General features: G+C 45.9%; 1 protein-coding gene across 1 annotated transcript in view; it reads right to left on the minus strand.

Moving 5' to 3' along the window:
* Window positions 1–10,849, minus strand: part of RAB1A (RAB1A, member RAS oncogene family) — a 42,005-nt gene extending 31,156 nt beyond the window's left edge. The window contains exon 1 of the mRNA XM_077282526.1: window positions 10,434–10,849. Coding sequence (XP_077138641.1) covers window positions 10,434–10,456 — 23 coding nt within the window. The 5' untranslated portion in view covers window positions 10,457–10,849. The remainder of the gene's footprint in view (window positions 1–10,433) is intronic.
* Window positions 10,850–14,213: the final 3,364 nt, after the last annotated feature.

Raw genomic sequence — 14,213 nt, forward strand, 5'->3', positions numbered from 1 at the left:
CAATAGTAACAAAAAAAACAAACAAAAAAAAAAACCATTACATTGTTGATTCTGCTGCAATTTTCACTCTGGACTCATAGGGACATTTTTGCTCATGTGTGCACATACCCTACATAAGCCTTTTTCTCAAAAGCTGTACTATACTGTCCATGACCTGTGTCTGGTACTGCAGTTCAGACCCATTCACCTAGATTGAGATGGCCTATACTACCATACACCGGAGGCTTCTGGAGGGAGAAGCAGGTCCTTGACTGCCAGCCCTTTTATCCAACAGGCATTGCCAAGAAATGAAATAAATAGGCCAATATACTTCTCTCGTCCAACGAAGCCTCCCCTAAGTCAATGCTGGAGAACACAGACCTACACTGACCGCAGCAAGGGAAACAGGCCTTGTACGCAGAGTCTGGACTGCATTTACTATTAGGCTTCCTTGGTTAATCAGCATATTAGCCTCCACATAATTTATACAAGAGGAATTGCCGTTCCTGAAGCTAACTATTATGGGAATCAATCATTTTACAAGTGGGAGTGATCCAATAATAGAATAGGGCAGCAGCTGGGAAATTCTCCACCGTTCCCCTGGAAATCCATTAGCAGAATAAATCCAGCCTGCGTATGGCTCATTGTACCACAACTTCAGGACCTCTAACAGGCGACCAGGGCAGCTGCGGTGAATATAAAACCCCAATGGCCTCAGTATTATCAGGCTTTATCCAAGCTGATACAGTATACTGTTCTCTAGCCTATAATGCTGTGTGCACAGTTCGTGTGGATTTTCATTGTGGACTTTGCACTGAAAAGCCACTTAAAAAGTACAGCACGTTCAAGTAAATGGGGTCCTTACTAACCCTACTTACATGTGCTATACATATGTATGTAGAATTTAGAACATCCCGTGGATTCCCTTCTGCAGAAAAAGGGTTTTTTTGCTTTGTTGTTTTTTTTTATAAAACTGGTCAAGTTTCCAAAATCTGTGTGGCATTACTTCTAAACTGAATGTAGTTGACACCGCGTTGCAGTTCTGGGACCATTTCCGTAGGATTGAATTGCAGTTTTTCTGCACACAAAAAAAAAAAAAAAAAAAAAAAAAAAAGAACCTTCTGCAGTTTGGAGCAGCATGAATCGCCTTAATTATTATACGCAGATTATTCTTGAAAAGATAAGACTAGTCCAGCGCTGCCCCAGGCTAGCTATTCCCAGCACCACTGCAAGTGAATGACAGAACTATATGTGATACCAGCAGCAGCAAAGGGAAGAGCCGGCCAGGGGTAGCGCCTGACTAGTCTGGTCTCCGGCTGCAGTCCTTGACAGGACCTTCAAAATATATTTTCTCTGAAACGCTGGAGCTTTCCAGAGTACTATATTTAGTTGTGATCGGGCAGACAGGTTTCAATTCATTCTTACCACGGTCTGGGCAGCGGCAATCACCTGACAGGTTACCTATAATGCAGAATGTATTCTAAATACTTACATTACACCAGGGCTGTGGAGTCGGAGTCCATTTTGGTGGAGTTGGGGTCATGGAAAACGAGGAGTCCGAGGTTCGGCTTACCGACTCCACAGCCCTGCATTGCACAATCATGTACTACTACAGAGGTCAAGACCTATAAAGTCATAGCAAGTTATCAGACTTAAGAGAAGACGGCGTATATATTCTGATACACAGGTAAAATCCACACTGCATTGCCATTGATTGGCAAATTACCAGAGTATGCAAATGGATTATTAAAGGCTGGACAATTCTGTGGGTAAAGAGCACCTAGGTGCAGTTTACACCGCATGGCAGCATCACCATGAATGACCGGGGTGTTGCCACGTTCACGTTCCTCCTTTTACTAGCTGGCATCCTCAACACCTTTCCTAAATATTAGACCCGGAGTGTGAATACTGTTGTGGTGCAATGCACTCAAGGCGCCATGTCGGGCCTACTAGTCAGAAGAGGCACCAGGGATGTCAGCAAGTAAGGGTATGTTTCCACGGTCAGGAAACGCTGCTTGTTTGACGCTGCGCAGAGCTGCGGCGTCAAACAAGCAGCGTCCAGATGTTCCAGCATAGTGGAGGGGATTTTATGAAATCCCGTCTCCACCATGCGTGGAAACCCGCACGCGGCGGCCCTGCGACTACGGACATGTTGCGCGTCTTTTCAGATCGCAGCATGTCCGTACACCTTGCGGGGACGCAGCGTCCCCGCAAGGCATATCACAGGGCGCTATGGGAGAGAGCGATCATCCCGGATGTGAAGAGTTAACACATCCGGCATGATCGCGTCCCAGAAAGGGGGCGGGGCTTAGCGCCGAGCGGCTTCGCCGCTGCGGCGATACCGCCGGCCATCCTGACAGTGGAAACATACCCTAAGAGGAGGGCTCCGATCCAGCTGCCAAGGACCATCAATGAGGCAGTCGGAGCAGGGTTCTGCCAATCTTTCGGCTTAACCATTATACACCATCCACACGCAGTGCATAAAAGCTATATGAAACAACTGCGGAGCAGGTTGTAATAGCCGCAGCATTTTTTTGTGTATATTTTGTATGTAAAAGTCAGTGTCATGAGGCTAATCAGCAGCTTTTCTACAAATCTGCTGCAGAAATCTGAGTGTCCACTTCAGATGCTTAGAAAATACAAATCAGACTTGTCATAGACAAATCTAGGACATATGCACACAGACTAAAAGTTAATTGGTCATGTATGAAACAGGTCATGAAGTGGACAGCAGAAGTCAATTTACACCTCTAACGCTCATACAAAGCCATATAAAGGAGTCATGGCTGTCATCAATAACGCATGTCCGGTAAAATGAACCTGGAAACCTTTTCCTAATGTAAAGCACTTAGCACGGCTCAAAAACAACAAAGTGAAATATCAGAGGCCGAGCAGAGGACTGCTAGGCAACAGGCCAGTCAGCCCTGCTACATTTCTATCTGAAATGATTCAAAGGCAAGATCACTTACCACAATGCACCTTCTGGCAGGGCTCACACAATGGGCTCCTTAGCATGCTGACTCAATGCAGGTTAACCGCTTAGCTGCAAGCAAAAGCTAGGAATACAGGACTGCACAGTGTGAGGAACACTTTACTGAAGGACAGAAGAGTCAGACTCAGAAAGCAGAGCTTTCTTCTTAAAACCAAACTCAAACCTAACATATTAGATAGCCCCCACGAGTGCAATGAGAACCAAGATAAGAAAGTGATTAACAAATGCATCGTAAATCCAGACCTTGCAGAAAAGCGCACTGAAACAACCATCTGATGCTAGACAAAAAAAAAAACTTAACTTAAATACATCATTCAGATAATTCAACATCTCTCAATGAGAGAACGCCTCCAGGAACAAAAGAGGGCGGACTAGTGGACGTGGAACAATGACATCCAAAACATATTCAAGAGGTGGCCCAACCCTATTCTGAAGCAAAGCATGACTGCTGAGCCGCAGCAGATCCCTGATGAAGGATCATTCTCTTACGCTGCTCGCCAGCATCCTGGAACAATGACACAAGTAAAGACGTAGAGATTTAGAGAGAAGGGCAGCCTCCCGCAGGTAGGGGGAACCTTTACTGAGCACATAAGCTCGCTTACACTGGACGATTTAATCTCAGTAATTATGCTTCCAGAATGACACCTATGCTAAGTAATCCTATGAAGCACATGGTCACAAGTAACCAGCGAAAGGACACTGGCTATTTTACTTTCTCTATCTCTCTCATTAAGACAATCTCACTCCAAATGGCCAACAAAGACCTCATACAGTCACCATGTAATCCTAAATTCCACCTCACACCAGCAGTGACCTGTCAGGCTGGCTATTCTCTTCTCAGGGTCAAACATCTGATTTTTGTATACGTCTTATACATAATTTCCATGGACAGCCCTCGCACCTGTGGTATTCTATGATTCTATGAGGCCATGCACATGTACGTGAAGAAGACCAGGCTGATTTTGAACCAAGGGTCAAATCAAAATAGACAATGTACGTCAATGGTTTTGTGAAAAAAAATAAAAAAATAAAAATCAGACTGCACATGGATGACATCTGATGCGGTCCGTTTTTCATGAACTGTCAATGGAAAAAGAAGAAATTGTAATTTTTATTTTTTAGAGTATGTTCCCATGGTCAGTAAACGCTGTGGGTTGGACGCTGCGTACATCCGCAGCGTCCAGATGTTACAAAATTTCAAGAAATCCCATCTCCACTATGCATGCACCGACGACCATGGCTTACCTGCGGAGATGGACATGTGGCACTTCTTTCCAGACCACAGCATGTCAATTTATCTTGCGGAGATGCGAGTCTCTGCAAGATAAATTTCAAACACAGAACGTACTGGACGCGGGGATTCCGCACGGTTCAATGAACACATGCATTCTAAAGCCGGCAGCGCTTTGGAGGAGTGAACATGTGCTGGATCCAAAGCGCTGCCGATTATGGACCGTGGGAACATACCATAATGCCTCCGCTAGAAAATCGGTTGACACTCCTACAACACACTGATCGGATTCTAAACAGAATTGGTCCGTTTTTCTTGTACGTGGAGAAGTCGGAAGCGTGAAAGAGCCCAAAGGCTTAGTTTTCACACTGTGGCCAAATTGATACCCACATACAGTGACCAATGACTGCAATGTATTACCTTCAAGATAGTTCAGCAGCGGCCACCACAAGCCTAAATGGTTTTAGCTGCTGCAGTGTGAAAACTGAGCGTAAAGGCCCCGTCACACATAGCGAGATCGCTGCTGAGTCACTAGTTTTGTGACGCAACAGCGACCTCAGTAGCGATCTCGCTATGTGTGACACGTACCAGCGATCAGGCCCCTGCTGTGAGATCGCTGGTCGTGTCGGAATGGCCTGGACCGTTTTTTGGTCGTTGAGGTCCCGCTGACATCGCTGAATCGGTGTGTGTGACACCGATCCAGCGATGTCTTCACTGGTAACCAGGGTAAACATCGGGTTACTAAGCGCAGGGCCGCGCTTAGTAACCCGATGTTTACCCTGGTTACCAGCGTAAATGTAAAAAAAAAAAAAAAAGTACATACTCACCATCTGATGTCCGTCAGGTCCCTTGCCGTCCGCTTCCTGCTCTGACTGAGATCCGGCCGTAAAGTGAGAGCACAGCACAGCAGTGACGTCACCGCTGCGCTCTGCTCTCACTGTACGGCGGCACTCAGTCAGAGCAGGAAGCAGACGGCAAGGGACCTGACGGACATCAGATGGTGAGTATGTACTGTTTGTTTTTTTTGGTAACCAGGGTAAACATCGGGTTACTAAGCGCGGCCCTGCGCTTAGTAACCCGATATTTACCCTGGTTACCCGGGTGCTGCAGGGGGACTTCGGCATCGTTGAAGACAGTTTCAACGATGCCGAAGTCGTTCCCCTGATCGTTGGTCGCTGGAGAGAGCTGTCTGTGTGACAGCTCCCCAGCGACCACACAGCGACTTACCAACGATCACGGCCAGGTCGTATCGCTGGTCGTGATCGTTGGTAAATCGCTATGTGTGACGGGGCCTTTAGGCTATGTTCACATGTTGCATTTTTGCTGCGTTTATTCTGCAGGCAAAACCTGCTCTCATGGCAGTAAAGACGCCGCTTAGAAAAAGCAGGTTTTGACCACGTTTGCTGCATGTCTTGTGTATGTTGATAATGTTTAGTGCCTCCAAAAAAACATGATGCAACTTCCTTAGGTTTTTGCACCAAAAACGCAGCAAAACCTGATACCTGCGTTTCTGCTGCATTTTTTGAACTTGCCCATTTCTTTCTATGGTCAAAAAAAAAAATGCCAAAAAAATGCTGAAAAAAGTGCCTCTTTCAAAAACGCAGCAGTTTTCCAAATCAGTCAGTAAAAAAAACTGTGCATGAAATTTATGAAATCTCAGCTTTTGCTGGCACTGTAAAACGCAGCTTCAGATTTGAATGACAAACGCTGCAAAAACCCAATGTGTGAACATAGCCTTAAAAGGAATCAGTCAACAGGTTTTTGCTATAACATCTGAGAGCAGCAAGAGGTAGGGACAGAGACCCTGATTCCACTGCACCACTTACAGGGCTCCTGTAGATTTAGAAGGTCTCTAAATGCTGAGCTATGTATAACCCAACCCTCACCAATATGCAGCTTTGTGTGTACAATGTGCATAGGCAGAAAGCTGCCAATCATTAATGGGGGCATAGTTGGACTACCTGGCAGCAGGTTTACTAGTCCTGTAGTGAAATTATCCTGCTCATAAGCGATTTGATCAAAACTACAGCAAGCAGCTCAGTAAGCAACATAGCGATAGAGGTATCCAACGGACATATAAATTTGCCAGAACTGACAATTATGGAAAGTATTTTATTAAACTATACAGGCCTTGTATCATGCAGACCCTGGAAGTAACAGATTTGCTCACCACTTATCTACTTAAACTCTAAAAACAAGATCATTGATTCTGCCAAGGACATTTTCACCAACTCATCTATATAACAAGTTACATTCCTTAATACTAAACTTAAAGGGGTTGTCCACTTAATGGGCCATAGGAGGGGGTGTTACTTACCTCACAGACCAACAGGACACCTCCGTACTCACACCCCACGGCCTGTGTGCTGGATTCAAATCAACATTCGGCGGGTGCCTCACGTGAACACAATTTATTGAGCAAAATGTGAACACTGCAGCTGATCAGTGGCTTCCGATTGGCTTAAGGATTCACATGTCACACCAAACCATGAACAGTGGCCTAGCAGACTGCCACTGATTACAAAGGAATGATGCTGGTCAAGGACAAAGTATCCCCCCCCCGGGTCTATTAAGAATATTAATAATGGGTTGTCTAGCAGTGGACAATCCCTTTTAGCACATCATTTATCCAGACAAGTCTCACAAGGTCATGAGATCAAGAAACTAAATACTATATTATCCACCCATTTCAGTACAGGGGTCTAAAACACGCAGCGTAGGCCACTATAATTCAGACTAGAGCAGCAGCACCTTTCAGGGATTCTATCTGGAAATCCCATCCAACTACAAGCAGGGGCTTCTGCACAAACCACCTTATCAGACAGATTGGACTCAACCCATTCCAGGGGGCTTGGTGCGGCCACATTTGCCATGGCCCTACTAGGGGATTAAAGTAAATCTAAAAGGAGTCCAACACAGCTATCCACACCAGTCACCTCCGCTTTGTGCAACTATTCCAGGTGCCACCAGGCAGTAGGTGCTGGGGAACATGTCACTAACCTGTACAGGGTGCAGATTACAGATGGTACGAATGAATAAACAGAACCTGGTCCATCGGCCACATCAGTAATCTGTGGCTGCTGGGCAGGAAACCTGAGAATGGCCTCTTGCCCGACGGCATCAACAACTATTCCCATATGTGATGCTGCACCAGGTCGGCAAATCAAAAGAGCAGCAGATGGCGTCCCCGTAGGAAGCGATTCTCACGATGATGGACCGGGTCTAGAAACTTATTGTAGTCTAAAAGAGCAAAGCAACCTGCGCTAAAAGTGTACACATAAAAGAAGGAACTGATCAGAGTAGATTAATATGAGATCAGTACACAGTTTCTGCCACAGATCAAAAACTATCACAACTGAACTTCTCCATAGAAACAAAAGCTGCAATAAACATAAGAAAATGGGTGCAAAAATTGGGACAGGACCATAAGATCTTACAGTCTAAATGATTAGCAGAAATGTAGCTGATTGTACAAACAGACGTATGATCTGACATTGATGCACCAGTTCGAACTAATAGATCAGGAAGAAAATAAAAAATAAAAAACAGAATCAGCTTACACAAAGTAGCAAGAGATCAGAAACACTCGATATACTTTTGTATATTCAGACATAACAGCTGACAAAAAAAAAAATCCAAACATCTTTGTATACAATTTCCAAGATTGTGCCCACTCCGGTGTAATATTTCAGTCCATTTCATGTGTCCGACCAGCTTTGAAGGGTGGCTATACAAACAGTAATTAATCCCACAATACACTTTTATATTTTAATTACACCTTACCACAATGCGGTCATTAAGTAACTGAGTTCTTAAGATAATTTTAGGCCAGATGATGGGTGTAGTTATACTGCGATCAGAGGTTGCAGACGCACCAGGCATCGAGTCTAGGGAAAGTGGATGAAAAGCTCCTTTAGGCCCATATAATGAGCCCAATATTATTAAAGATCTGTGATGCTTGGGGGCCCATGAGTTTCAAATGAAGCTACTGCTGACTGGTAAGATCACAATCAAAAGTAATCCTGCCCGCCAACATTTCCTCATTAGACAGGAGAATGGTTACATACTGACGAGCTTGTAGTTTAAGTACTATGCACAAAATTGCTGCACATACGTCTACAAAAAGCTAGGCATCTGACAAACAAAAAAAGGAACAAAAGCATCCTAGTATGCAAAAAAAAATTACTAAAAAGTGGACTGAACTAACCCTTGTACTACATAAACTAAATCTGCTGAGTGGTACAAAGTGCGGGAGGTTCATTTCAGAGGAATGCTAGAATGGATGTGGTGGAAAAAAAAAAGTTAATGTCAGCCGTAGTCATCCTGACCCAACAATCACTTGATCCGGACAGGAAGTGTTAACGGCAGCTCTTGGCAGAAGATTGCAAAATCTGCAGTACATGTAATAAGTGTTTTGCAAGAACCATGTGACACACATATGACTCGCTGCTCCACTTACAGAGGGTATTCTGCCATCCCAGTGCCACCCATCTGTGCTCCTCTGTATCCAGTGTCACTGTGTGTAACACACACTATATCTCTCCCCGTCCTGCTCTCGGGTACAGGACTACCACTTCCTGCGTGATTCAGAGCCGGCAGACAAACTGGTTTCCGTTTCCCTATTCCCCTTTAGGAGCAGAGTCCATGGTGATAGATCAGTCTCTGTTGTAGACAGGTCATACAGGCAATAACTGTTACTTACAAAAGGACCAAAAAGCTGTGCCCTAGCTCACCATCATAATATGTCACTGCTTCTCAGGCCCAGATGCCAGAATCAAGAAGGCACAAGAGGCCTGGAAAGCTTTATCGCATGATTGTCATGACAAACAGGCATTTTATCTTGAACTTTCACATTGACAACACAACCTCCTGTACCAGAATGTGGCCACTGCTGCTACAACCACAGATCATATAAAGTGACCGATTATTGGGGTCGTCAGTCACAGGACATTGACGAACTATGCTAAGGATAGGTCATCAATATCAGATCGGTGGGGTCCTGATCAGCTGCGACAGCCGGGTGTAAACAGTGACCGGAGCTACCATGTGCAGCTCCATTGTAAGTGTAGCAGCCGCTGCCGAGTCCTGCAGAACAGCCTCATTCAGACATCCTGTGATTCACATACATGTTCCGCCCTTGGCTTTCTTGGACAGAACAGATACCCATTATAGCCTATGAGGCTGTTCACAAATGCTTCCGCCGACTGCTCAGCCAACTCTCCCATACACCGGATCACTCGTTCAGCCAAGTGCTCCTGTGTTCTGTATGAGAAAGCCACCGACTGACATCGGCCGGGCTTATCTTTGGGAGCACAATTCATTCAGCAGTCTGAAATCCAACATGGCTGACATATCTTCCGACCCGACCGGCGCCCCATACAAATTAGACCATCGGCCGATTCAGCACACAGGCTAATGTGTATGGGGGCTTTAGGATCTGAGGGGAAAAAAAAAAAAAAAAAAAACATGACACGTATAAGCCACCTGGGTGCTGTGCAGCTTTTACTGATGAATAGTTAGCAATTAAAAAAAAATGCACATTTTTCTTAATTTTGCCCTCAAAAGCAAAAAATGCTAAAAGTAAAACAACAAAACAATGAAAAAAGGTTAATTCAATACATGTACAAGTGAGGCCTTCCCCTGGCTCACTACTACTACCCCCATGAGTTGTGCTACTAGGCCAAACTGCCCTTGGGCAGACTGACTGATAGTAATCCAACCTACAAAGTGCAAACTGGTTGTATGTAACGCAATCCATTATGTGTTACCAGCAGCTTACATGGGACTGCAGGTAAAACTAGTGTTATTCCTAGAAAGACAAACCGCAAACTGAAGGGGGCTATGGCATGGCTGTATCTAGTGGGGAAATCATGTGTAATTTACATAGGACTGCAGGTAAAGCTACTCCAATACCTAGAACAAAAAACAAGGGGTTATAGCATACTAGTATGAATCACACTGCGTTGCATGGGACTGCAGGTGGTCTCGGGGCAGCACGTCACCAGCCGGCACACATCCAGCTCTGCTACATCCAGGAGGCGTAGTGTGGCACCTGCAGAGGCCTACTCACAGCCCTGCGGGCCCCAGCTGAGACCCCCGGCAGTGACAGTGTTAATGTCCGGCCCCACTGCCGGCTGCCATGACAGGGCGGGTATGTGCCCAGGTGGGCAGTGCTGCCCCCCAGCGGAGCCCCCCACCCCGGCCCACACACAGGACATGGCGGATACTCACTACTCGGGATTCATGCTGGACATGTCACTGAGCTCCCCGCCGCTTCTGCAGAAAACACACACACACAAAACACCGGAGACCCGACGCCTGCCAAGCAAAACCGGCCCCGAGAGCCAAATTTAAAAAATAAAAAGAAACCAAAAGCGACAATGTAAAAAAAAAAAGAAACAACAATCTATTCACGAGCGCTACACTCCCCCAACGGCCCGGGAATAACCCCCCAAAAAAGCCAGCAGAGCCACCGCAAGCCCGAGCTCTCTGTAACCCCAAAATGGCTGCCAGCTGAAACCAGGAAATAGTGAATCCTCCAACTCAGGAAGGCTTCGTACTGCTGACTGAAGGCCGGCCCCGCGCCGCCTTCTGGGAAATGTAGTCCCGCGGTGGCCGCAAACAGCAGTCATTAGCGAAGGCAATGGGCGGAGATTAAACTGCATTTCCCAGGAGCCAATGGGGTAACTCGCGCATGCGTAAGACGATGACTCACCCCTCCCTCAGCAGCTGGCCGGCCCCTCCCCGCTCCTTGTCCTGGTTCCTGGAGGAAGCTCAGGCTCCCCCTAGCGGATCTGCTTGATTGGGCTGACGTCACCACTGAAACGTGGCAGCTGCCGGGCAGGTCCAGGGATAAGCCGGGCCAGTCACGGGGAGCGGAGGAGGAGGGGACGGCCGATAAGCAGCTGTGCTCACGGCTGCAGTGCACTCATTGATCATTGCAACACGTCACCTCGTCATGTCACGGCATCTTCATGGCGGTGGCACAGTGGCCGGCTATCTAGTCGCTAATCCCGAGCTTATCGTGTCCAAAGGTCGATCAGTCCGGTGCAAACAATCACCAACCGAGTATGTGAAATGGTTAAAGGGAACCTGTCACCACGTTTTTGGAAGATGGGATAAAAATAGCGTTAAATAGGGGCAGAGGTGTGCGTTACATTAGTGTGTGTGTTATGCGTTTATTACCCACCTAAGTTGCCGAAATAACTTTGCAAAGTCTCCGTTTTCGCCTGTCAATCAGGCTGGTCAGGTCGCATGGGCGTTGTCTTCCCCCAGATTTGGCGTAGTTTTCCGTTGGTGGCGTAGTGGTGTGCGCATGCCCAAAGTCCGGAATCCTCTTCCAGGGGATTTAAAATAGCGCGGTGTTCGTTATTGCATTGGTGATCGGTGGGCGCGGCCATCTTCCTTTGGCCGCGCGTGCGCAGAAGCGGCGCTCTGCTGGCCGCGGCTTCAGGAAAATGGCCGCCGCGATATCCATCTGCGCACGCGCGGCATCCCGCGGCCATTTTCCTGAAGCCGCGGCCAGCAGAGCGCCGCTTCTGCGCACGCGCGGCCAAAGGAAGATGGCCGCGCCCACCGATCACCAATGCAATAACGAACACCGCGCTATTTTAAATCCCCTGGAAGAGGATTCCGGACTTTGGGCATGCGCACACCACTACGCCACCAACGGAAAACTACGCCAAATCTGGGTGAAGACACCACGCCCATGTGACCTGACCAGCCTGATTGACAGGCGAAAACGGAGACTTTGCAAAGTTATTTCGGCAACTTAGGTGGGTAATAAACGCATAACACACACACTAATGTAACGCCCACCTCTGCCCCTATTTAACGCTATTTTTATCCCATCTTCCAAAAACGTGGTGACAGGTTCCCTTTAATAAATGGGGCACTGCGACCCCTGGGACCTCCCTGCGCCTCCTCCTGTCATCGGGGACGGAACTAGCCAGAAGTTCTCGCACCCTTAACCCCTTCCTGGCCGGGCCAGTTCCCATTTTTGCGGTTTCGTTTTTCCCTCTTCTCCCCGGAGCCGTGACCTTATTCTTCTCCGTCCCCACAGCCGCCCCAGAGTTTGTGTTTTGTGGGACTTGTCGCGCTTCTCAATGACTCCATTCATCTTCTCATGTGATGTACTGGAAAGCAGGAGAGGAATTCCAAGGGGGCGAAAAAACAGCCCAATTCTCCACAATTAGGTTTTATTTATTTTTAAGTGTCGGGAAAAATAATGTTGAAATTTGTAAAACAAATTTGCTTGTGTCGGCATTATCCTCGGGGGAGGGCTTATTCTTTTTCGCCCTGAGCTGATGTTTTTACTAATACTATTTTTGGGGGCAGATATGACTTTTTAATCATCCTATTATTGCATCTTTCTGCAGTGTTGCGGCGGCGAAAAAACCCATAACTCTGGCATTTAGATTTTTCCTTGTGACGCCGTTTACTGATCAGAGTAATTAATTTTATGTTTTGATCGTACGTTTACGAACACAGCGATACCAAATATGGGTATTATTTTAACTTTTTCTATGTCTATATTTTTAATGGGGCAAAAAGAGGACGATTTGAACGTTTATATTTTTATCATTTTTATCATCCTTTTTTTACTTTTCATTGTAGTTGTTAGTCCATTTACAGAACTTGAACCTGTGATCATATGATTGCCTCAGCTATATACTTCACTACCACAGTACTGCTGTATATAGCAGTCTCCTATGTACACCAGCCAGAAGCTGACGTCATGACACGCACGGGGGTCTTTAGCTGACCCCTGGATTTACACCCTCCCTGTCAAGAGATTGACAGCAGCATTTAGCAGGTTAACAGTCGTGGGTGGAACTGCGCTCCATGCGCAGCAGATGATAGCCAAATATCACAGCCATCATCTGCCGGGAAAGATGCGGGCTCAGTTCCTGAGCCTGCACCAAAGGCAGGGAACCGACATATGACGTAACTGTATGTCATATGTTGAGAAGGGGTTAACATTGAACTTGTAAAATCTGGGACAAAAAAATCACAACAGAAACTGAGACTCTCCCGATTGTAAAATCCTCCCCGCCACAGGTCTCTCATCCACACGGCTGAAGCTATAAATGAGGAAATTTGCCATTTCTCTGCTCCACATAGTAGAAAAACACTATGGATTTCAGGCTTTTTTTTTTTCTTTCTTGCATTTCTGAAACACTTTTATTTTCTGTTTCATTTTCTTTAAATAAAGCCAATAGGGAAAATTAATTAATTTTAAGTGCTAAATGTTGCAAATATTTTTTAAGCAGCTTCACGGCTGAAAATTGTCAAAAACTGCTTGATGAGTCGGGTCCTGTATGTGAACCCACCACACACGGGCTCTGAGCCATCATTGTAGTTTCTCCACTTTTCTGGAGTTTTGCGCCATTTTTTAAATTTTCTTTATTTTTTTTTAAGTCCTTTTTTGGTTCAAATTTAGTTGAACCAAAGATGGTGAAGCGTTTTTTGATTAGGATTTTGAAGAAGAAAGAGTCCTTTTCAGACGGATTCCGCCTGAACCCATCTGGTGCCAGGGGGTCGTCGGGCCGAGCTCAACATATCGCTGGAACACAGAAATAAAAATCGGACTACAAAGTGCAATAGTTTACAACAATTATGGAGCCCCAACCATTAACACAAGTTCTGGGATGACCCTCCGGCACCTCACAATCTACAAATATTAATGTAATATTCTGACTATTTAGTTAAAACTTTAGTAATTACATTTCATCTAAACCGTAGAGATATTGGAAGATTTTTGCGGATGTTTCTGTGAATGTGATGTCAGGAAGTGGTTGTCGTTCTGAACTGGCTTTTCAGAAACTGGCGATTGACATACTCAGCGACAGAATCAAAGTTATTTTGTCAGTTCTGTTAGTAACAAATTCACATCTCACTATTAATCGCTGAGAAGAAAATTCAGAAGTGACGACTTCGGAAACACAAATTATGGATTTGGTTTGTACCTTTCTAAAAAGGACAAATGTGTAGAAAACATTTGGTCTAGTG

This window comes from Ranitomeya variabilis, chromosome 2, assembly GCF_051348905.1.
Source record: "Ranitomeya variabilis isolate aRanVar5 chromosome 2, aRanVar5.hap1, whole genome shotgun sequence".
Lineage (NCBI taxonomy): Eukaryota > Metazoa > Chordata > Amphibia > Anura > Dendrobatidae > Ranitomeya > Ranitomeya variabilis.